General features: G+C 35.7%; 2 protein-coding genes and 1 long non-coding RNA gene across 4 annotated transcripts; 1 reads left to right on the plus strand and 2 right to left on the minus strand.

Moving 5' to 3' along the window:
- Positions 1-954: 954 nt before the first annotated feature.
- Positions 955-12,680, minus strand: LOC138317995 (3-hydroxybutyryl-CoA dehydrogenase-like). Its single transcript, XM_069260005.1, has 8 exons — positions 12,473-12,680; positions 11,493-11,629; positions 10,664-10,769; positions 9,868-9,962; positions 8,154-8,250; positions 7,670-7,768; positions 7,026-7,133; positions 955-1,487 (listed from the first exon to the last, which is right to left on the minus strand). The coding sequence occupies exons 1-8, from the start codon at positions 12,522-12,524 to the stop codon at positions 1,300-1,302; spliced, it is 882 nt and encodes a 293-aa protein (XP_069116106.1). The 5' UTR covers positions 12,525-12,680; the 3' UTR covers positions 955-1,299.
- A 186-nt stretch (positions 12,681-12,866) lies between these two features.
- On the plus strand, positions 12,867-22,999 carry LOC138317994 (calmodulin-lysine N-methyltransferase-like). 2 transcript variants are annotated; one of them, XM_069260003.1, is made up of 11 exons: positions 12,867-13,022; positions 15,740-15,918; positions 16,982-17,043; positions 17,188-17,248; positions 17,714-17,768; positions 18,108-18,171; positions 18,681-18,741; positions 19,040-19,114; positions 19,703-19,766; positions 20,034-20,162; positions 20,626-22,999. In XM_069260003.1, exons 1-11 carry the CDS (start codon positions 12,963-12,965, stop codon positions 20,710-20,712), a joined length of 897 nt encoding a protein of 298 aa, XP_069116104.1. In that variant the 5' UTR covers positions 12,867-12,962; the 3' UTR covers positions 20,713-22,999. The 2 variants fall into 2 exon arrangements, with proteins under 2 accessions (XP_069116104.1, XP_069116105.1); XM_069260004.1 differs by lacking the exon at positions 20,626-22,999 and having other exon boundaries at positions 19,974-20,105.
- On the minus strand, positions 22,897-23,214 carry LOC138317996 (uncharacterized). The gene is made up of 3 exons (XR_011207831.1): positions 23,102-23,214; positions 23,024-23,071; positions 22,897-22,963 (listed from the first exon to the last, which is right to left on the minus strand). It is a non-coding gene; the product is annotated as an uncharacterized lncRNA (long non-coding RNA).
- Positions 23,215-25,960: the final 2,746 nt, after the last annotated feature.

A 25,960-nucleotide genomic window follows, 5' to 3' on the forward strand; every position in this document is an offset into this window, starting at 1 on the left:
AAAATGGGAATTTATTCCTTACATTTTCCCTAAGAGAGTACAGAGTTTATGCTGTTTTTCTCTTTAGCAATAACTTCTTACCAAACCTGCTGTTAAAACAAATATGATAACAAAATAAACATTATAAGCCTAATAAGTTCATCAATAAAGATTGTTACATTGACTTGAGTCAATCTGATAATAAATTAGGATAAGTAACTATGCAGAATAAAGCCAGTATTAAAACAGAATACTTTAATGGCAGCCATCAAATTAATATTGTGAAGCTTTTCACTTCATATAGGGCTATAGGCCTACATTTATATTGTTTAACTGATATTGAATTTTAAAAGTCAACATTATCAAAGTTTGTTAATTGACTTTGAAGATTATTGTTTTTTTCTTTTTGTCAAGAATATGTTAATAGTTCTTTTATTGGGTAACATCATAAGCAACTGAAAACATGAAAAAAAGGTTTTTAAAAAACAAGAGGCCCAAAACTCTAAAAAAACTGTTAAGGGTATGTCCAAATACCCCTATGAAATTTTGATAAGTGATATCAATAAAATTCATGACATCGTTAAAAATAACTAACATTTCTAAGAAAATTATGTAACAAAAGACTAACTGATTAATAATCGAAAATCGATCAGTTGACACCAACCAACTTTAACCGATCATCGATGATGAAATCTTAACCGATTCCCAATACTACTAGTTTGTGTGCTCAAACTCATTAAGGTGTGATGTTATGGTACACTACTATGGAGTGAGTACAGCATGTTACCGTAGCATCCCGCTGAGTTTTGATATGCTATTAATGCAAGTATGACCAGGCAATTAATAGTAGTAGCTAGTGACTACCTCAGGCATGTCTGGTCCTCTACAGAACAGGTTAGTCAAGGTCATCACCATAACTGGACGAAATGATTTTCACCTGTGTTCTCAGGTGTTATTGGAAACATGAAGAGTTACTGTAAGTTATTGCACCCCTTTATTAACAGAAGCACAGACACATGTTTTCTTCACAAACAGTTGTACATAACGAGATCAGAGCTTACCATACATCATCACTTCCTAGCATTCATTAATCAGGACAATTCTATAATATTATATATTATACACCTATTAATCAAGTCTGTTGATGCTTCAGTGAAATACTGTTTTCTTCCCTGTTAAAGTACAGTGTATCTCAGTTGTATTCTCTTCCAGGAGGTCCAGTTAAAGTCACTTGCATGTTGTAGTATGTCCTCTGACGGTTTACAATATTTCTCACTATCATTCAGAAACACAACACAGGTAAACGGTCATCAAGTGCAATCACGAGTGGTAGACTCTAATGAGTTCCTTAATATCCTTTCGACAAATCGGACAACCATCTCGACGATTCAGGAGCATCTTTGAACATTCATAACAAGTGATCATGTGGTGACATGGACAAATAAGGCAGTCCCGCATGCGGTCCATACAAATAGCACAGTCAGGGTCGCGGTCCTCCTCTATACCCTCTGTAGACAGAGAAAATATCAGATTCAATAAAGGAGTATCTAATTCATCAATGCAATAAAAAAAAATAGTTCACTTAATGTAGTATCCAACACAGTAAAATTGTTAAAATTGATACAAAGCACAATAGGGAGTTTTATCTGTATATACCGGTTATGTAATTGGCACTATATAACTGTTGGAAGTGGAAGTTTCTTTATTGTAAATAATCTTTTAAATTTGTTGAAACTTTATTTTAAAAGACATGGCGAATACATAATGTCTCTTGATAACCACCTTTTTATAAAGACCATCTGCTTAATAAGACAACTTTTTAGGGTCAAAAATGGTCAATTTCAACACAATTTAATTTGAGTATAACACTTGGCTATATAGAACAAAAATATTTGTTCCTTAGGTGGTCTTTATAGACAAGTTTGGTTGCATATATATATATATCTTCTTTTTCTTTACAATTTGAAAGGAAAAAATACTTTGACCTTGAAAAATAATTCATCTATTGTAAAGGTATGCAAGGGTGTGAATGGAGAAAACAAAAATCAAAATATTTCGAATTCACACAGTAGATAAATCATACAGAAAACCAACACGTACACATCACAAAGAAAGACGAGGGATTTTAGGTAGATAATGATGAGGACGAGGAAAAACCCAAATGTGAATCTTGTAAGACCCTATCAAAGGTTGTCACCATGACAACCTGGGAAACAAAGCACTCTGCATACCAGCATATGCAGTGTTGATGAGGCTGAGGAGCTCAGCATGGGGTCCGCACACCTAAGTCCCCGCTAATTACAGCTTAAGGAGAGAAGCTGAAGAAGCCTCTCGATGTCAATCAGCAGCCGTACCAGGCCCTATATAGTACCAGTTAGACTCTCCATACCTCTAAATCACCAATACACAAAACCTCTCCAAATCATCAAAGAAAACATCAATAAACATAAGAAACTGTTGACATCAATGACAAGTATATCATAAAATAGTGTATTTATAAAATAAAATAAAAAATACTTTCAGTTTTTCGTTATATTTTTTGTTTGTTTTGTTTTGAGAAAAATCTTATGATCTAGATGAGTACACATGTATAGTATATATAATATTATGTTATGGGGATATAGGAAAGTTCTTAATCTTTGTATCAGGTTGATATCATCCATAGATATTATGGTTATAGCAATGAAGGACTTATGATATAAGCCGATTTGTCATCCAGTGTATATATCGGTCATTGACACACAAGCATATATCTCTTGGGTATATACAATTTTATCACCGACTTTTATATAAACTTATGTTTTCAGGTAAATTAATTTTTTTTGGTCAAGTCAATAAAATACATTATGAATAGTTCTTTCTTGTGTGTATTACATTGGTCTACTTAAATGACAAAACTTGAATAATGGGGATAATTGAGTAAGAAGTCAATTGTAGATATTGATTAGATGGAATTAAACTGGCAGTTATTTTATCAGGAATTTTAATTTCATGTTTAAATCCATTCACTAAGTAAGAGGATAAAAAATCAAAAGGATTTTAATCGTGATCAAGGTCACTAACTGCCTACATCCTATAGATACCATTAGGTGCAAGTTTCTAGGTCACTAAAGTTACTGTTGGTAGGGAGAACCTTGAGAGGCAAGTGGTGGAATATTCTTAATAGAGAGAGGCAATTTAAGTGATCGATGGGTTATTCTTTGTAGAGAGAAACAAGTGGTGGGTTACTCTTAATGAAGAGAGAGGCAAGTGGTGTGTTATTCTTTGTAGAGAGAGGCAAGTAGTGGGTTACTCTTTGTAGAGAGAGGCAAGTAGTGGGTTACTCTTAATGAAGAGAGAGGCAAGCGGTATGTTATTCTTTGTAGAGAGAGGCAAGTGGTGGGCTACTCTTTGTAGAGAGAGGCAAGTAGTGGGTTATTCTTTGTAGAGAGAGGCAAGTAATGGGTTACTCTTACTGTAGAAAGATGCAAGTGGTGGGTTACTCTTTGTAGAGAGAGGCAAGTGGTGGGTTACTCTTTGTAGAGAGAGGCAAGTGGTGAGTTACTCTTAATGTATAGAGGCAAGTGGTGTGTTATTTTTTGTAGAGAGAGGCAAGTGGGTGGGTAATTCTTTGTAGAGAGAGGCAAGTGGTGGGTTACTCTTTGTAGAGAGAGGCAAGTGGTGGGTTACTCTTTGTAGAGAGAGGCAAGTGGTGGGTTACTCTTTGTAGAGAGAGGCAAGTGGTGGGTTACTCTTTGTAGAGAGAGGCAAGTGGTGGGTTACTCTTTGTAGAGAGAGGCAAGTGGTGGGTTACTCTTTGTAGAGAGAGAGGCAAGTGGTGGGTTACTCTTTGTAGAGAGAGGCAAGTGGTGGGTTACTCTTTGTAGTAGAGAGGCAAGTGGTGGGTTACTCTTTGTAGAGAGAGGCAAGTGGTGGGTTACTCTTTGTAGAGAGAGGCAAGTGGTGGGTTATTCTTTGTAGAGAGAGGCAAGTGGTGGGTTACTCTTTGTAGAGAGAGGCAAGTGGTGGGTTACTCTTTGTAGAGAGAGGCAAGTGGTGGGTTACTCTTTGTAGAGAGAGGCAAGTGGTGGGTTACTCTTTGTAGAGAGAGGCAAGTGGTGGGTTACTCTTTGTAGAGAGAGGCAAGTGGTGGGTTATTCTTTGTAGAGAGAGGCAATGGTGGGTTACTTTGTAGAGAGAGGCAAGTAGTGGGTTACTCTTTGTAGAGAGAGGCAAGTGGTTTGTTACTCTTTGTAGAGAGAGGCAAGTGGTGGGTTACTCTTTGTAGAGAGAGGCAAGTGGTGGGTTACTCTTTGTAGAGCGAGGCAAGTGGTGGGTTACTCTTTGTAGAGAGAGGCAAGTGGTGGGTTACTCTTTGTAGAGAGAGGCAAGTAGTGGGTTACTCTTTGTAGAGAGAGGCAAGTGGTGGGTTACTCTTTGTAGAGAGAGGCAAGTGGTGGGTTACTCTTTGTAGAGAGAGGCAAGTGGTGGGTTACTCTTTGTAGAGAGAGGCAAGTGTGGGTTACTCTTTGTAGAGAGAGGCAAGTGGTGGGTTACTCTTTGTAGAGAGAGGCAAGTGGTGGGTTACTCTTGTAAAGCAAGTGTGGTTTAGAGAGGCAAGTGGTGGGTTACTCTTTGTAGAGAGAGGCAAGTGGTGGGTTACTCTTTGTAGAGAGAGGCAAGTGGTGGGTTACTCTTTGTAGAGAGAGGCAAGTGGTGGGTTACTCTTTGTAGAGAGAGGCAAGTGGTGGGTTACTCTTGTGAGAGCGAGAGGAGGCAGTGGTGGGTTACTCTTTGTAGAGAGAGGCAAGTGGTGGTTACTCTTTGTAGAGGAGGCAAGTGGTGGGTTACTCTTTGTAGAGAGAGGCAAGTGGTGGGTTACTCTTTGTAGAGAGAGGCAAGTAGTGGGTTACTCTTTGTAGAGAGAGGCAAGTGGTGGGTTACTCTTTGTAGAGAGAGGCAAGTGGTGGGTTACTCTTTGTAGAGAGAGGCAAGTGGTGGGATATCCTTTAAGATTTCAATTAAGTAAGAGCAAAATTCATTGTAGAAAGAATTGTAGAGAAAGGCAAGTGGTGGGTTACTAGTTGTAGAGAGAGGCAGTAGTAGTGGGTTACTCTTTGTAGAGATAGACAACATCATCACATCATCCGACAAAAGGACCAATGAAACAAATTAATCTTCCGATTTTTTTTATCTTTGGTTCAGATACGCGTTATGCGCCAATTACAGACCACAGGAAAACGTCAAATCTAAACACATCAAAATTTAAGTAATAACCACCCTATTTTAATACAATAACGCCAAAATATCCCAATTTATGGTATTTTTGATAATTTTTTTTTCAACTAACTTTTTTTTGTCATCATGTTAGCCCACATTTGTAACAGATATAAGCAAGACATTGACAGAGAGATTAATAGAGACATTGGCAGAGACATTAGGAAGACATTGACAGAGACATTGGCAGGGAATTGACAGAGACATTTAGTAACAAGACATTGACAGAGAGATTAATAATGACATTGACAGAGACATTAGGAAGACATTGACAGAGACATTAGGAAGACATTTACAGAGACATTAGGAAGACATTGACAGAGACATTAGGAAGACATTGACAGAGACATTAGGAAGACATTGACAGGAACATTAGGAAAACATTGACAAAGACATTAGGAAGACATTGACAGAGACATTAGGAAGACAATGACAAAGACATTAGGAATACATTGACAGAGACATTAGCAGGGCATTGACAGAGACATTAGGAAGACATTGACAGAGACATTAGAAAGACATTGACTGAGACATTAACCGGGCATTGACAGAGACATTAAGTAACAGAACATTGACAGAGACATTAAGTAACAGAATATTGACAGAGACATTAGCAGGGCATTGACAGAGACATTAAGTAACATGACATTGACAGAGACATTAGCAGGGCATTGACAGAGACATTAAGTAACATGACATTGACAGAGACATTGGCATGGCATTGACTCAGACATTATAAAGACATTGACAGAGACATTAAGTAACAGAATATTGACAGAGACATTAGCAGGGCATTGACAGAGACATTAAGTAACATGACATTGACAGAGACATTGGCATGGCATTGACTCAGACATTATAAAGACATTGACAGAGACATTAAGTAACAGAATATTGACAGAGACATTAGCAGGGCATTGACAGATACATTAAGTAACATGACATTGACAGAGACATTAGAAAGACATTGACTCAGACATTAACAGGGCATTGACAGAGACATTAAGTAACAGAACATTGACAGAGACATTAGCAGGGCATTGACAGAGACATTAAGTAACATGACATTGACAGAGACATTGGCATGGCATTGACTCAGACATTATGAAGACATTGACAGAGACATTAGGAAGACATTGACAGAGACATTAGGAAGACATTGACAGAGACATTAGGAAGACATTGACAGAGACATTAGGAAGACATTGACAGAGACATTAATAAACAGGACATTAACAGAGACGTTAGCAGGGCATTGACAGAGACATTAAGTAAAAGGACAGAGACATTGGCAGGGCATTGACTGAGACATTATGAAGACATTGACAAAGACATTAGGAAGATTTAGACATTGGGAAGACATTGACAGAGACATTAGGAAGATTTAGACATTAGGAAGACATTGACAGAGACATTAGGAAGATTTAGACATTAGGAAGACATTGACAAAGACATTAGGAAGACATTGACAGAGACATTAATTAACAGGACAATGACAGAGACATTGGCAGGGCATTGACAGAGACATTAGGAAGACATTGACAGAGACATTGAGACATTAGCAGGGCATTGACAGAGACATTAGGAAGACATTGACAGAGACATTGAGACATTAGCAGAACAATTACAGAGACACAGGTGGTATGTATGATCATGCAATGGGAGCAGCAGGTACATTTTTCAAGTCTAAGGCCAAGAAATTATATAATACCGCTAGACTGTACAGGTTACTGTGGCCATAACTGCACTTTGTATAATTGTTATATATACCAGTCATACACAGAACTCACTTTTCTTTTTCTCTTCCTGTGGAACATTGCCCTGGTGTGAGAGTGCAGGAATCATAGACTCAAACAGGTGCCCCACGCCTGAGGAACTCTTTATTTGTTCTATACGAGCTAAAAACAAAAAGAAAAGGTAAGATTAACTTGCGGTTCGCGGTTTATATTAATATTATTTAAGCTGTAAACAGCAAAAGTTATAAATATATGTAATAGATGATAACATGATTAATGATATTTTACTGAGAAATGAAGAATTAACTAATCTATAGTGTATTTTCATTTCTGTAACATCAATGTGTAGGGTTTTAACAATTTAAATAATTTGTTTTGCTTTTATCAATGATAGATTTAGATTTTGTAAAGGTTTTTTTTGTGTAATGTACCTTTTTTGTGTAATGTACCTTTTTTGTGTAATGTACCTTTTTTGTGTAATGTACCTTTTTTGTGTAATGTACCTTTTTTGTGTAATGTACCTTTTTTGTGTAATGTACCTTTTTTGTGTAATGTACCTTTTTGTGTAATGTACCTTTTTTGTGTAATGTACCTTTTTTGTGTAATGTACCTTTTTGTGTAATGTACCTTTTTTGTGTAATGTACCTTTTTGTGTAATGTACCTTTTTTGTGTAATGTACCTTTTTTGTGTAATGTACCTTTTTTGCGTTCTTCTCTCTGCTCTTCTGACAAAATTAGAGGTTCCCCTCCAGACCTGAAAAACAAGGTCTTTCCCATCCTTTCCAACATTATCCGAACTGAAAAAAACATTTAGGAACTTAAATTGTTTGAAAACTTCAATAACATTACTAAAATAGCACAATATCTGTGAAATTCAAATGTCATTCATTTAGTTCCTTGTCTAAAGATTTTACAGAATTTCAATTGCTTGAAACTATTTTAAAAATGTTTTTACATCCGGCACTGATCTTGATATTTTATGGAAACCATCTACTGCATTTACTGGAGCAAAAGCTGCGACCATTTTACACGTAAATTGAAAAGTGTGGCTTATAATCCAGTACAGCTTATTACACTGTACTTGATCAGATGATGGTTTGAAAAAACAAAAGCTTTTAACATTGAATCAAACTTGAAGGACTAGCTAGGAAAAAATAAAGCATGAAATAATTATTAACTTACCTTTCTGGATGGATCTCTGGGAGGAGAATGAGCTAGGCGTGATTTCTACCTCTGGGATACAATACACGGGGAACAAGAAACGTAGACCCATTGTCCTCTGTAACAAAAAACAATGGTTTGTTGGCAAAATCTCTATAAAATCTCAGGTTTATCATAAATAAAATTATTTCTTTACATTGCTGTATAAATTAAGAAACATGGATAGTTTAAAACATTTTTCATCTTATACACTACTCCATCACAATGTAAAATTTAAATTAAGGTGACAAGAGTTATGTCCCTTATTCCAACAAGCAATGATTTCTACCTATTTCAAGCATTTGATATTTCATCTCATATTTTTATGACTATTTCCATTTGTCATATGGAGATACTCAAAAGTGCTTGTCGGAGAACAACATTTCAAATATGTATTTTATCCTTCATTTATATTTTAGCTGTGTCCCCTTGACTTTCATGAGAGCTTGAGACTTCATTTATATTTTAGCTATGTCCCCTTTACTTACATGAGAGCTTGAGACTTCATTTATATTTTAGCTATGTCCCCTTGACTTTCATGAGAGCTTGAGACTTCATTTATATTTTAGCTATGTCCCCTTTACTTACATGAGAGCTTGAGACTTCATTTATATTTTAGCTATGTCCCCTTTACTTACATGAGAGCTTGAGACTTCATTTATATTTTAGCTATGTCCCCTTTACTTACATGAGAGCTTGAGACTTCATTTATATTTTAGCTATGTCCCCTTTACTTACATGAGAGCTTGAGACTTCATTTATATTTTAGCTGTGTCCCCTTGACTTACATGAGAGCTTGAGACTTCATTTATATTTTAGCTATGTCCCCTTTACTTACATGAGAGCTTGAGACTTCATTTATATTTTAGCTATGTCCCCTTTACTTACATGAGAGCTTGAGACTTCATTTATATTTTAGCTATGTCCCCTTTACTTACATGAGAGCTTGAGACTTCATTTATATTTTAGCTATGTCCCCTTTACTTACATGAGAGCTTGAGACTTCATTTATATTTTAGCTATGTCCCCTTTACTTACATGAGAGCTTGAGACTTCATTTATATTTTAGCTGTGTCCCCTTTACTTACATGAGAGCTTGAGACTTCATTTATATTTTAGCTATGTCCCCTTTACTTACATGAGAGCTTGAGACTTCATTTATATTTTAGCTATGTCCCCTTGACTTACATGAGAGCTTGAGACTTCATTTATATTTTAGCTGTGTTCCCCTTTACTTACATGAGAGCTTGAGACTTCATTTATATTTTAGCTGTGTCCCCTTTACTTACATGAGAGCTTGAGACTTCATTTATATTTTAGCTGTGTCCCCTTTACTTACATGAGAGCTTGAGACTTCATTTATATTTTAGCTATGTCCCCTTGACTTTCATGAGAGCTTGAGACTTCATTTATATTTTAGCTGTGTCCCCTTGACTTACATGAGAGCTTGAGACTTCATTTATATTTTAGCTGTGTCCCCTTGACTTACATGAGAGCTTGAGACTTCCTTTATATTTTAGCTGTGTCCCCTTGACTTTCATGAGAGCTTGAGACTTCATTTATATTTTAGCTATGTCCCCTTGACTTACACGAGAGCTTGAGACTTCATTTATATTTTAGCTATGTCCCCTTGACTTACATGAGAGCTTGAGACTGAGAGCGAGTAAAAGCTGATATTAAGAGCATAAACAGGTACCTCTTTAATATTTGTCCTCTGGACGATATCATCTATCTTCAACCTCAGGGTGTTAGAGCTGATAACAGCATCTGGTTTACATAGGTGGGATATTCCTGTCAATTAAAAATGTTGTTACATTTCATTGTGTCATGCTACAAAATACTACATGTATTTACTGTTGAAAAATTACTCTGTATTCTAGTTATATGCAGAAATATTTTCTTTTTCATACATTAAATTGAATTGAAAATAATTCAACTGTTATTCAAAACCATTAAAGTGAACAGTCGGGCAAGGATGGCTAAAGTCGGTAAAAATGGTGTGAATGTATCCAGTATAATTTCTTATGAAATAGAAAAATAAAATCTCTCGTCAAAATCTGTCTGCCTACAAAGAAATTTATTTAAACTATAGCAATCCTAAAACGTCCTCCGGCTGACTATGTCCGTGGTTACATTTCCACGCAGCCTCGCTTTCAATGCTTTCAACTTTCTTTATTTCAATGGTCAGAACTGGGAAACGTTAGCAGAACTTGACCGTCGTATTAATATGTGAGAACTTTTGGAAGGCCAATGAACGTATTTAGACTGGTTTTCTTTGCCCGACTATTCACTTTAAGCAATCAAAAGAAAAGCATGTTTTATACAAATGTACCAGTCACAATAGAATTTTATTAACTCCAACATGATATTTACAAATGAAGGGTTACAATTTTCAGTATTTTTTTTTAAATTTTAAAAACATGAAAAATCTTGGATTTGGAAATCACACGCTGCAGCTATCCTCACCATTCTCTATAACACAAACAACTTACTTTCAAACAGATCTTTCTTCACCTCTAAATCCTCTAATACACATTCAATTACGATATCCGCATCAGAGACAGCTTCCTCGAGTCGACTCATACACAGGACCTGGCCCTGGGGATGAAATCAAATATCAATTACATAATACATTGTAATTAATCTTTCTTTGTTTCACATTAACTGTGGGATTCTGATTGGCCGATTCATTTTTACATACCACTTTGGAAAAAATCTGAGAAAATGGATGGATCGAGAGGAAACTACTAAGTAATAATTCATGAGGAACAGTATTTCAATTAAAGATGCTCCACCGCTGACAAATGGTATTTTTTTCACTATCAAAAACAGGAGCAGACAATTTACCAGGTAGTAGTTTTCTTCAGTTACAAAAGTTACTTACTTTACACCATTACCACCATTGAAAAGTTTGAGTTTCTAATTTTACTTCAAGATAGAAATATTAAAAATAATTAGTTGCATCCCGAAAAAAAATCAGTCACACTATGTCCTATATGAAGTTTTAAAAGTACTGCTTGTGCATGCACCAAAAGTAAAACAAATTATTTCCTATGTATTTTTGTGTTAATCAGACACATATGAATACTATAATACACCATTTATTTTTCAAATGATAGGCATCGTTTATGCTTTGTCGGTGGTGGAGCCTCTTTAAGGTAAGGTCATCCATTAGGTTGTATACATATTAATTAAGTTGTGTTCTTGATTAGGCTACAAAAATGTAATAATTCAGGACACTTCAAGGAATCTTTAGTTATTTGCTGAAGTTTTGAGGTATATGTTTGATTTATGAATACAAACATGACTTGGATGACTTACAATGAAGTTTTTATGCAGCAATAATCCTTCTTCTCTGAGATTCTTTTTGTCCTCCTCCATTCGCTGGAACACACTATTGAGATTCTTAAGACTTGAATCATGGATCTTAACTCGGTGACCATGGTATGCTAGCTCACCTTCAAACAACATGAATATTTGTTAAAACAATGGGTGAAATAATACTTTATAAACTGTTTGTCATACATTTATGTTTATTATTACAATAAAGCAAAAGCAAGACATGATATGCTAAGGTTATGTTAAGGGTATATTATGTGTTCATCAACAGGGAGGCCAATGGATTTGAGGGAAGTGATGTGCTCCTAATCAGGGATGGTGTGGAAATAAAGTATGCTGATCAGGAATGGTCGAAATGTGATGAATTTGTGTTAAGTTATATTATGATGTTGTATATCATATATGAATAAGGAAGTGATATGTGTTCCTAATCAGTAATGGTAAGAAGAGGACTTGTCAATCCTAGAGTGGAACTGATAAGAGATGTTAATGATGATATGTATTTCACATCAGAAGAAAAGAAGTACCAGGTACTATGTTCCTGAGGAGGAACAGTAAGAAATTGATGTGTTCTTGATCAGGAACATAAAGGAATAATTAGGCCTAATGTGTTGATCAGAGATGATAAGGAAATGATGTGTTCTTGATCAGGGATGGTAAGGAAATGATGTATTTCTGACAAGGAACAGTAACGAATGATGTGTTCTTGATCAGAGATGGTAAGAAAATGATGTATTTTGATGGTATTTTTAGGAAATGATGTATTCTTGATCAGGGATGGTAAGGAAATTATGTGATCTTGGTAAGGAACAGTTAGGAAGTTATATCTTGATCGGGGATGGCAATGATGCATTCATGATCGATAGTAAGTATTTGTGATGAAAGACGGTAGGCCTAGATGCTGCATTTGTCCCCAACTGATTATGGGGATGATAAGGAGGTGTTGTGACTGTAAACGTTACCTGCGATTTTGATACCAAGAAGGCCAGCTCCTATTACAGCGATTTTCACCATTTTGACATTAGATTTCCGCAAACATATTAATGAAATAATCCTATTAAATTGTATTTCAGACAACGGTTTCTAAATTTAAGGGCGACAATTGAAGCGTAACGTCAGATTCTGTCTGAAAATCCATTTGTTTACGCATTCGACTTCCATCTTGAATTACGAGGGAGACTCAATTATTTACACAAAGGTCAGAGTATAATTGTGATATAAGATATAAATATATTCATAAGTATTTGCTACATTGCATCAAAATATTTAAACCTTAATTGATATCAATAATTTTATCTTGAGATATATCCAATATTCATATTTCTCTAACTTAAATATTTTGACCTGTTCATGATACTGACTGCTCCCTTAATGGAAAAATTTCGGCGTCCTTGGTTGTGGCTGTAGACCTTATTTCCCAACATATAATGAGCTATTTATAGATAGTTAATCATGAGTTCACAGTTTAATCGGTCAGAAAAAGCACGGGAACGATGGAAACTTTTGGCAAAGGTGATTGTTTCTTGATTTTGGCTTTGAAAAGTATAAAACCACTGTTGGCAACCGATAATTTAACAGGTGCTCGATTTGCACCATTTGTTTTATTGTAAGTCAGTGCTGTCACATGGCTGTATATATCCATATTTAATTAGGGACACCATGAAAATAATTCATTGGCGTTCGAACTGAGTGATAATGTACACATTAATTAATTAATTTAGTTAAAACTTAATGTAATTAAAAAAAATATACCTGCATTGCTTTTATTCCAATAATTTGCCTTTGTACATGTAGTTATGTTTGCCGCCAGCTCGAATTTCCACAATTCTGGACTTACTGGTCCACTACTCTACCGACTGAGGTAAAGGGAGGTTCCCTCTAGCACGAAGCTAGAAGGCAACCATATCATTATGCAGGTAGGGCGTTAGAATTGTACCTGCTGCCCCTATTGTATGATCGTAAAAGGCGACTAAATTTAGGATCTTATCTTTTCTTTTCTTCCTAACTGACTTTATCTTTCCTAATGCCTTCCTTGGCACCGCCTCACTTTTGGCCTTGCGTTGAGCGTTCGCCCTTGTGAGGAAGGCTCTGGGTTCTGTCCCCTGGCCGAGACACAGTAGCAAAGTCTATAAGAGGTAGTTTCTGCTCCTGCTTAGCGCTCAGCACACAGGGAGTGGGACGACTGGTTCGCTCGTTGTCAGTATAATGTGACCGGATGGGGTGTGTTGCTTGGTGTCTTCGGCGGCATGCTTCAGTGATATAGCACTATAAAACGGGCAATAGTTCCACTATACAAGAAGACAACATGAATATACCGCAGTCTCCTAAAACACGCACCACGCACAACATACATGCAACACGCCGCATACATGGGAGACCGTCCTTACATGACCATAGCTGTTAATAGGACGTTAACGAAGCTAGAAGGCAACCATATCATTATCATACGTGTAATATTGAAACCTGCCAAACTACCCTGGCCCCCTTTCAAAATTTGTTCGCCCCCAAACACAATTTAACCAACCCAGGTTGGCAGGTTACCTCTATCCCAGAGAGCCTCCAATACCCGGTACTTCCAGTTAGAGTGGTCTAGCTAGCAATGGCACCAAATGTAACAGGGCAAGAGTAATGTGCTGCCAGCTTGGCTTGAACCCACGACCCCAGGCTTCACTGGTCCTCCCATGGAAACTCCCCCTAGCTAGTGCGAAGCTAAAAAGGCAACCATATCACTCTAGATAAACTGGTAATTACAACTTATCAAAATAAATAAAATTTCCTAGAGCTACAAGTCTTTTTATGAGACATATTACGGTTTGTTAAATTATAATTAATGTCTACACAACAAGCAGATACCACAACACAAGTTCAGTACAAGACATGATGGAAAACCTCAACTGGACCTCACTACAAACACGCAGAACAAGAACACGTTTAATTTTATTTTATAAAATCATACACCATCATGTGGCAATAAACAAATTCTTAATCTGACAGACTTCAGGACTAGACAATCACACCCATTCACATATAGACATATAGCTGCCACCAAGGACATATTCAAACACTCATTTTTTCCACACACAATTAAACAATGGAACATCCTACCGGTGGCTTCAGTACAAAGCACTACACTAGAGGTCTTCAATTCACATATCCTAAAAACAGAACTTGAAGACCTAAACCCCACTCCCTAAAATTTCTATCATATTTTTATCTTATAACTGTCACTAAAAGAAAATAATAAAAAAAAAAATAACATGCACCTTCACGATCACTGTAAATAACTTCACTCTTTTTTTTTCCACAATCACGCCTCTGCCAATCTGCACAATATGATCATCGGCATCGATGGAATTGTGTTCTTTATAAGAAGAAGAAGAGTCTGTATTTTATAAACTCATTTTTGGCCATTGCCAACAGATCTAAATTATTCATTAAATTTCTGTCAAACATTGTATGAACTGTAGCAGTTTTAGATATAAATAGTGATATATACAGTCGCCTTTTAGCTTTAATTGCGCTAGAGTGAATTTCCTTTTAACTCAGTTGAAAGAGCAAAGGGTCAGTCAAACTTTCTGGGGGCTTGTGGGTTCGAACCTGGCTAGCGGCACACTGTGGCACGTCACTACATGTACAGTATAATCTCCATCACCCTGATACAATATGGTGCCGTAGACCACTCCATTAATAGTGCAAGCTATAGGAGATTGAGAGGCTTACAACCTGGGTTGGTGTGTGTTTGAAGGGGAGTAGTGTAGCAGGTTTTAATTTAAATTTTTTGTAGTAAGTCTGGTGTTGCAGGTTTGAGCCCAGCTGGCGACACACTACTTTTTGTCTGTATCTTAGTCATTACTTATCACCTGATGCTATCTGGACAGACATGTTAATTTGTCATGGTTCAAGATTGGGTTCATCACAGGCCACCATCTGCAATCTGAGTCATTTAAGGATATGCCAGGTTTAGATGTCTGATGGTGGAGGAAAGCCAAAGTACCTAGGAAAAACCACCTACCAGCTAGGTGTCGGTACCTGAGAACTTCTCCACATGCATGGGATTCAAATTTGCATCCCAGAGGAGGACTTCTTGTGGTAAGATGTTGGAACATCTTATCCACATGACCACTGCAGCACCAGTTAAAAAAAGATAAAACAAAAAAAAAAGAGTGAAGGGGTTGTAGTTTGATCACTTTGTAATTTAGTTAACATAAAAATAATTTATTCCTGTCCAGGCATTGAAAGGAGAGAGATCTGACGAGACATGTCAGAGTGCTGTGTCAGTCCGCCGCTTTGGCAGCTATGGCCTTCTACAAACCCAGGAGCTATCGACTCAACAAGATGTCAAAAATCAGGGGTCAACATGGCATCGTTACACCTGTCCAGTAGTCCAGAATTTTTCCATGTCAATTAGGTAAGTAGTTTTTAATTTCACTAGATAATATCATAATTCTGATTTGTTTTAAGCTCACCTGGTCTGAAGGACCAAGGTGAGCTTATGCCATACCGTGGCATCCGGCGTCCATTGTCTGTCCTTCGTCCGTCCGTCAACAATCAACTTCTTCTCCATAACCGCTGGTCGGAACTTAACAAAATTTGACTGGTAGCATCCTTGTGGGTTTCTGACTGATCATAATAATTGTACAAATGGTTGGGCTGACCCCCTGGGGGCCTGAGGGGTGGGGCCAAAAGGGGTCGATTTGGCTATTTCATATAAATGTCTTCTTCTCTGAAACTAAGCATGGGATATCACTCATAATGCAATGGTAGCATCCTTATAGGGTGGGGATTCAAAATTTTACAAATGATGGGGCTGACTCCCCAGTGGGCCTGAGGGGCGGGGTCAAAATGGGGTAGTTCGGCTATATTTCCATATAAACAACTTCTTCCATGAAACTAAGCATGTCAGAATTTTCTAACACCATGATCAACGAAAGTATAAAGTTATCTGATCACTAAAGCATGCAAAAAAATCATAGCCAACTTGATAAAATCATTCCCTTTTGCATGGTTGTCACTTATATCATTTCAAATTTTAAGCGTCTAGACGAATTGAAGAGTACATAAGCACTACATAGTAATGTAAATGTTCAGATGAGCATGATTTGTGAAGAAAATAACCGACATGAAAACATGACAGAACAGAGAGGCCTCGCCATCTTAAGCCTTTGAAGGAAATTTTTTATGAGACTTGTTTATACATCAAGGAAAAAATAATTGATTTTAATCGATCATTGATTGGTTAAATAAAACTGATGATTGACCATGAAATTTTCACTGATTCCCAACACTATTGTGGGGTCAATTTTGCTAATTATTGTAATTGTAAGAGTCTTTGTGGTAATTACTAAAAAAAACCAGGTGAGCGACACAGGCCCTCTAGGCCTCTTGTTTACTAAAAATAAGTGTTTATCTCACTGTTTGACATAGTAAATTGGAATTATGCCTTAATTTCCCTTTTGATGTTTTTATTCCAGACATTTAGCAGGGACAATAAAGCCAGAGACAGTCTTTGGTTTCAACAACACAGGCAATGTCTGTAAGTAATAGTTTTGGAGACCAGATATTATAATTCATATTTAAAGAAATGATAAATATTACAAATTATATAACATACATTAACACAACAGAAATGTTTATATTTAAAACCTTCCTCACTCTCTGTATGTGTGATCTGTTACAGGTGTCTGGCCGTCAGAGGAAGTCATGGCCTACCACACTCAGACATACCTTAATGATTTCAGGTAACTACGTATGTTTTACATCTCACCTGAGGAGTCTTCAGGTCAAATAAAATAAAAATTTTATGATGATAATCATATGGTAAACTGTTTATAACCTACATCAATAATGACCTGGGATTACTCAAGTGAATATTACATAGCTGTATAGTTTGATATCAAATATAGAATACCCTCCAACCTTAAGCTTCATGACATTAATTTATTGGGACCTTGGTAAGTTTTAACATGTAAAATCTAGGCATTTGAGCTGTAAAGTGAGTTAATGTGTTCTAGTGTAAAGCTAAGTTTTGACCAACAAAGTACTTATAGTCTATAGTTATGTAGATTCTAGTTTAAATGTTTTCAACCTAAATCAAATCAACTTTAACAAAGTTTTTCTTCTCTTGTGTATATTTGCTAAATGAAATGAATATGGATATGTTTTGCAATTTTGGAGGACTGAATGAAGATGATATTTGTTTACAGTGGAGCTGCTGTGTGTGAGCTGGGAGGTGGAATGACCTGTCTAGCTGGTGTTATGGTAAGTCACATTACAATTTTATAAAGGTGATTGAAATAACTGTTGGTCATCGAGGCAGACAGACCTTCTATTTCTGTCTGTTGGAATGTTTATAAACCGCCTTTAGGATAGACATATGTGACACAGTGTTGAAAAAGAGACATTTCACATCGGCATCCACACGGCTTGGTGTGTTTACAGATAATTAGTAGATTCATATTAAAATATTCTGTGGATAGAAAGATTATGATAATTAATGTAGGCTGCAAGACTCTTTAATTGAATCATACACACTTTAAAAGCTTTGAAATGTTATTAGTAATATTGTTTCTGAATTGCATCTGTCTCTTTTTCTTATAGTTATCCATCCTGTCTGATGCTGAAAGCATGTTGCTGACGGATGGTAATGAAGAATCTGTCGATAGTAAGTGTTATGTAAAGTGAAACAATTGAACAAGTATTATTCTCCTCTTAGTATCATATATTAGTATTGATTTGAAAGAAATACAAGAAAACTGTAATTTGATCTCAGAATGTTTGAACAGTGACAAAATATAAACATTTACCTAAATCAATTGTTGAATTTAAAGATCTAGACATGCCAAGAGCTCTTATAAGTCTAACATGATTTGCCGTCTTCTATTTCTTTTTTTTAAAAATATAACTTTCAATAACTGGATTTGTAACTCGTCTGCTTCTGGAAGCCCATCCATCAATGAGATGGAAGATTTTCTGAGAAAGCTTCCTTTCTTAGAAGATCGATCAGTGCAAATCGAGTTGGTCTGCACATCTCAGAATTAACATCACAATTATCTCCCCTTAATTTGAAACTTAGAAATAAGGCTTAGATATGATATGGTACAACTACATTTTTGTATTAATGTATAAATCCGTTATAATTAGCTGACTTTTTCACATATTAATGTTTTACAGATCTAAACAAGATCATTGAAAACAATGCATCAGCATTTGGAAAGACAAAAGTTACGAGCAGGTTAGTACCATTATAAAGAAAGGTATAAAACTAAATCAGCTAATGTGCATATGCAAATTGAATGAGCTTATTATACCTATTATTGGATAGGAATGCATTGAAAGTATATACATGTATGTATTAATTAAAGATTTTAATATTTGATATGCTGGAATAAAATTACAAAGACTACTACACATGCATTTGATTTACAAATAGGAATCATCTTCATTAAGACTTTTTAACATAAATAGATTTTATTGTGGTGTTTATACATTTCTTAAACTAGAATACATAAAGAGTAAATTTGTTATTCCAGAATGCTGAGGTGGGGGAGCGGGCCAGTTGAAGAAGCCCTTGTAGAGAAATTTGATATTATCCTTTGTGCTGATTGGTATGTATATAAAAGCTAGCTATGTTATTAATGGTTTTGATAGCCTTCTTTTCTTGTAAGTAAATAACTAAATTGTTTGGATCACCAAATTTATAGTAATTAGCGACCAATTTTGCTTTGAAAAAATAAAAGCTAGCTATATTAGAACAAAAAATATGAAGTTATGGAAATATTATCTTTATTCCTAGTTACATGGCTTCCAGTACGTAATTGTGATGAGGGGAACTAATTATGAAAATATGATGCAAAATTTCAACAGCATAAGAAAGTGATGAGAAATCCAAGCTGACATTGAATAAAATGTCAATTTGATATCGAGAAAGCATTCATAGTTCCAGGGATTTTTTTCTACATACCATATTAGACCCAATAAGCGCCCAGGGCGTTTAAAAAATTGAAAAAATCATAATGAAAAGATGCTGATTAGACAAAATTATTGCAAGTCTATACAATTTTGTGTAGATTTGGTCTTCATTTATGCCTAGGCAATTGAAATCGAGGCCTCAAAAAGGTTGAGGGGAGCTTTTTGGGACATGGGCACTTATTGGGTCAAATACGGTATGAATTGAAACTAATGTGTCTTTTCAGTTTGTTTTTTGATGATGGAAGAAAAGATCTGGTGGACCTAGTTTATACAATGCTCAAACCAAAAGTAAGTTTCCTTCAGCTACCTTTAAGATAAAAATGGAGAGACATTTAATCTCCAAGTGCAACAATGTGTAGCTTAATTTATGTAATGCGTAACACATGTGTTATCATGTTTGTTACAATATAATTTGTATGTTTTTCTTTGTAATGAAGTTTAATTACAGTTAAAACCTTATAAATTTAACTACACCATCATTTCAATGATTTGTAGACAAGGGCAATAACTCCTATGACTATCCAGCGTTTATAAGCCTGAATTGCTCCTTCCTAGGGTAAAGTGTTAATGTATGCACCACGACGAGGCAAGACTTTTGACCAGTTTGTGGCGTTGGCAGGAGTAAAGTTCCATACCGTTGTTAAGGAGGAGTATGATCCTACAGTCTGGAGTCTTCATAAAAAGGTACAAAATATAATTCATGGTATATAGTCAGAACTCTTCTGCTATTCATAAAAAGGTACAAATTATAGTCCAGACTACAGTTTACAGTGACAAGTCATCATAGAATATACAATACCAGGGTATACCATGTAGCTCCTTATTTACACTGGGCAAATGTTTTTCTGCATCTAAAATCGAGAAAATTAATTTTTTCCAGTTTCAATTTCCACGATCTGGCTTTCTTGGTACACAATGATTAAACAATTTCTTATATTTCGCCGATCATGGAGTTTTATGAAAATGGGAATGTCCTACAAAGTTTTGACAATATCCTCCAGCAACAATAACTGATCATACATTAAATAATTCATAAAAGGATCATATTGTCTGTAATCTGAATATATCTATTTTTCGGTCTGTCAATATTTATTAAATGTATACTGGGTAGATATAAGGTAAGCTATGACTATTTTATCATTTCCAGATGGAAGCCAAAGGGCTGGAGCACTATGATGCCAACATTCACTTCCCATTGTATCTATCCATGGAGCGAATTAACGAGACCAGCTGATGTTTTGATCTGTGATATTTTAATGTTGACTAATCTACTACTAGTACATGGACAAAACACTTCAGAGCTTCTGGGATGTGCTTCAAACAACACTAAGGATTAGATTGGTTTGTCTATAGTATAAAGTAAAAAATGTGATATGTGACTGGTAAAATGATTTCATCATAAATAAAAATTGAAAGATATTATGTACAGTGAATTACATAAATTTTAAATTATTTTGTTGCATGTAAATTAGAAAATTACTTCTAAAAATATCCAGAAAAAGAGAAAACTATTTCAATATTATGTCGTAAATTTGTGGGAAAGCAAAAAAATAAATCTTTTGATAACTGACCAACTAACTTCTAATTGTAAAAAAAATCTGCAAAGCAACACATATCACCTGTTCTACCTATAACTGAAGAGTTGTAAAGGTTATGGACTTTAGTCATTATAAAAGTACTGGTAGCAGTGTTATTTACCAAAGATAATGTTCTGCAATACTCAAACTGCATTTCTAGTGATACTCATTTGTACAGTACAGCATTCCAATCTATTTGTAAAAGTTACTTCCCTTTATTTCACTATGTCAGAGCCGAACTCTATTTGCCTCTTCTTACTTCTAGAATATAACTTCCAGACACTCAAAACGTAGCATTTTTGCTTCTGGAAGCTCTTTCATCTATGAGGTGGAAGATCTTCTGAGAAGACTTATCTACTTAGAAGAGTGCAAATCAAGTTAAACTCAGTATAGTGACTCCTGATAAGTACTGACTAAAGGGAAGTAACACTGATGGATCAGAATTATGTACATAGGAGTTGATATTTCTCTAAGTTTGTCAATAGAGCTATTATTTTGTGATGTAGTATCAAAATTGCAATGATTTGTTTTGTAGAAACATGTTTCATAGTGAATCATTTTGTAAATATAGCAGACACATGCTGTTTAGTTATGGATATGATATTGTATAGCTGGTTTAATTTAAGTGGGAAAACTTTCAATGATTTTAAGTGGAAAAAAAAAACAGGAAAAAAACTAAAATTTCCGTTGTTTTACATTTTCACATTCTGGCTTTCAGAATTAAAATCATTCAACTATTTCTCAATATTTCAGGGTTTAATTTTCGCAATTGTACCAATCTCCCACATAATCGCAAAAATATTGTCCCAGGCCACAAAAATGACCAGCTATTACGGTACCTGCTGTCAGATGATATTAAATGTATTGCCTGTATTTATTATGTATAAATGCAATAGAAAAATATTAAATTAATAGACAGATTTAGACATTGTGTTTATATAAAAATATATTATAGAGACTCAGAAGTATGTAACTGTTACATATACATCATTCCTAAATGCAGTCCATTGCTTTTGACAGAGTTTATAGATTAGGTATCTATTGCCAAGTGCCTTTTAATAGAGACCTTTTGCCTTTTGTTTGAAAAAAATCATGCAAACACATTCCATTATTTATTACAGTATTTTGGTACTGCATTAGATGCTATATTATAACAGTATTCATGTATACATCTATATCTCAATACTTTTCATTGTCAGAAACCCATGAGTCACAAATGATAGAGTAGTGACTCTCAATGAATATTTTAGGCTCATTAGCATGTGTCAAGGTTTGTACAAATATAACATGAAAATGTTGTACAATGGTTTCCTATGTTGTACAACATTACTTCATTAAAGCTAATAACAGTGTGATCTATATGTATCACACGACCCTACATTGTACAAACATCCCTTATGTGTTGTCTTTGTGTGACTGTATGCATGTGTATATCTCATGCATGACCTTCAAACATCCCATTTGTGTGACATTCAAACACCTCCCTTGAATAACCTTCAAACATCTCTTTTGTGTAACCTTTTAAACATCCCTCATGTGTGAAATTCAAACATCCCACTTGTGTAACCTTCAAACGTCCTTCTTGTGTGACCTTTTGTTCAAACATCTCTCTTGTGTGACCTTCACACATCCCACTTGTGTGACAATTCCACTTCCCACTTAAGTGACCTTCACACATCCCACTTGTGTGACCTTCACACATCCCACTTAAGTGACCTTCACACATCCCATTTATGTAACATTTAAACACCTCTGTTGTATGACTTTCAAATATCTCTCTTGAATAACCTACACACATCCCATTTGTGTGACCTTCACACATCCCACTTGTGCAAACTTCACACATCCCACTTGTGTGACCTTCACACATCCCACTTGTGCAAACTTCACACATCCCACTTGAGTGACCTTCACACATCCCACTTGTGCAAACATTTCACACATCCCACTTGACTTTAAACCCTTGACCTTCACACATCCCACTTGTGTGACCTTCACACATCCCACTTGTGCAAACTTCAACTTCACACATCCCACTTTTGTGACCTTCACACATCCCACTTGAGTGACCTTCACACATCCCACTTGTGCAAACTTCACACATCCCACTTGAGTGACCTTCACACATCCAACTTGTGCAAACTTCAAACATCCCACTTTTGTGACCTTCACACATCCCATTTGTGTGATCTGTACACATCCCTCTTTTGTGACCTTCACACATCCTACTTGAGTGACCTTCACACATCCTACTTGTGCAAACTTCACACATCTCTCTCCTGTGACCCACAAATAGTACTCCCATGTGGACCGCAAACATTTTCATGTAATGTATGGCATACCTTTGATATACATGTATGTACCACTTAAGAGGCTTCTATACACACCTACATTTCACATAAAGCAGGTATCAGATGTATTACTTTACTTTTAAGCATTATATTCATGTTAAAAAGAACTTGATTAATACCTAGTCTTAATTATACATTTTGGAAGCTTTTATGATTTTTAAGCTCTTTTTATTTTTGTGCTTAATTTATTTTGCACTATAAGTGATTAACTTATTGTCAATTGTATTTTTGATAGATTTATTTCATACTTTGTCTTTGTATGTGGTATAAGAGTATGTGTCTGTATGCTTGTGTTAGCGATGGCATTTCAGTGTACCGTGTTCTAACCAATAAGCACCCAGGACTTGGGGGAAAAAATAAGGAGTCACTTAATAGGACTAAATTTGGACTGCCCTTTCATAGAAGTATGCCATAGATCAATTTGAAAAAAAAAGACGAATGCAAAAACAAAATTAATGGTTTTTGGTCTGCATGCATTTAAACTGAGGTAATCAAAATTCAGGCTTCAAAAAAGGAGGATAGTCGCTTATAGGGACATGGATGTCTATTGCGTTGATAACAGTACTTGTAATTCTATGGTAACATTATTTTAAATACAGTAATAAGTATTTAAGTATAGTTTAGTTAATAAATGTATTAACAAGGAGAGATCGTTTTAGTGAACCTTACATAGCTTTGTGTAGACGCTGTGATTGTGTGAAAGAGTTAAGCAGTGAGTGGCATAACCTTTGTCACAAAATATCTATGCATATCATATATCATGAAATTAAAATGTCAAAATATATTTATATTTTGTTCTTTTTATTCTATGCAATTATTTGAGTATTGTTGTTGTGTTAGGCATTACTTTATCTTGTTGATAAAAGTTAGACCATCACAACACTCATTTACCCATGTGCATCCTGGTTAAAAAGATATTATTGCCTGTTATAAAATAAGGCACAGGTCATAATGATACGTTGTCTAGGTCAAGGTCAATGATATGACCAAATAGATGTTCACCTTTTCATGCCTTAGGCCTAATATCAGATTTCCAGGCCACTTACTGACAGTTATTAAGTCCAAGAGGTAGCTGCAATATTTTAGCAAATTTGATCCCTCTGACCTTCATTGAAGGTCAAAGTAATTAATTTTAGTAATTGTTGTAGGCCTTCATCTCAGTATTGCTAAAGGCACCATATCAGGTCTCTAGGCCTACTAACTGTTCATAAGTTGTTTGAAAGCTTTTAGCCTATTGAAGCCTTTTAAACTCCTGTGACATTGAATGAAGGTCAATGTCATTCATCTGAACAAAAAAGAAAGTCCTTCACCTTAGCATGCCTCAGGTATAATATCATGTTTCTAGGGTCTCTAAGTTATTTACAAGTTGGTGTTTTAGCCTAATTGACCCCTAAAGATAGCCTTTTTCCCCCAGCATGCTTCATGAGCCTAAAATCAGGTCTTTATACCTTAGAGTTATTGACAATGAGGTCATTTAAAGAGTTTAGCCTATATGATCCCTGTGACCTTGAATGAAGGTCAAGGTCATTGATTTGGAAAAAAAACCTCCATCACAGCTTGCTGCAAGCCTAATTTTATTGACAAGAAGCTGTATAAATATTTTAGCCTATTTGATGCCTGGTGACCTTAAATGAAGATCATTTAATGAAAGTAATTTAAAGAGTTTAGCCTATATGACCCCTGGGACCTTGAATGAAGGTCAAGGCCATTCATTTGAACAAATTTAGATGCCCTTAACTTTAGCATACCGTATGCCTTATATCATGTTTCTATGCCTCTTAGTTATTCACAAGTAGATGTTTCAAGATTTTTGCCTATTTGACCTCTTTCATCCCAGCATGCCTATGCCCAATATCTGATCTCTAAGCCTCTTACATATTGACAATAAGTAATTCAAATATTTAGCTTATTTGGCCCCTATGTCTTTTGATTTGAGGTATTTCAAGATTTTAGCCTATTTGACCCCTGAAAGTATCCCTTCATCCCTGCATGGCACAGGCCTAAAATCATGTCTCTGGTGGTACTATAGAGTTAGCTATTTGACAGCGAGGACATTTTAAGATTATAACCTATTTGACCCCTGTGACCTTGAATGAAGCATCCCAACATCTTACATGATCTTGACCTTGAATGAAGTTCAATGGCATTCATTCGACCAAACTTGGTAGTTGCAGCTTAGGCCGAATATCAGTACCATGAGCCTGACAAACACTGTCGCATGGATGGGCATTTTGCACTGTGGCTTGGTGCATTTATCACTACGGAATTCCTGGTAGTTGTAATACTTTTCTTGTCACGGTATAAAATCCAAACACGTTGATTAGTTGTTCAAATACGAATTTATTAAATCACTTTTCTATGAGTCGGAAGGCGATTTCCGGAGTGTCCGAAAATCGACCCGTAGAGAGACCGAGCTCTAGATCCAACTGATGACAAAATATATATGAGACATTGTATTAAATGTACAATTGATACAATGGGTGACACCTGGCATGTATATGACTATTAAGGCTGGTCGGTACTTGGACAGGTGAGATAATTAACTTATCTATTG

The sequence above is a fragment of the Argopecten irradians genome, chromosome 3, assembly GCF_041381155.1.
Source record: "Argopecten irradians isolate NY chromosome 3, Ai_NY, whole genome shotgun sequence".
Taxonomy (NCBI): Eukaryota; Metazoa; Mollusca; class Bivalvia; order Pectinida; family Pectinidae; genus Argopecten; species Argopecten irradians.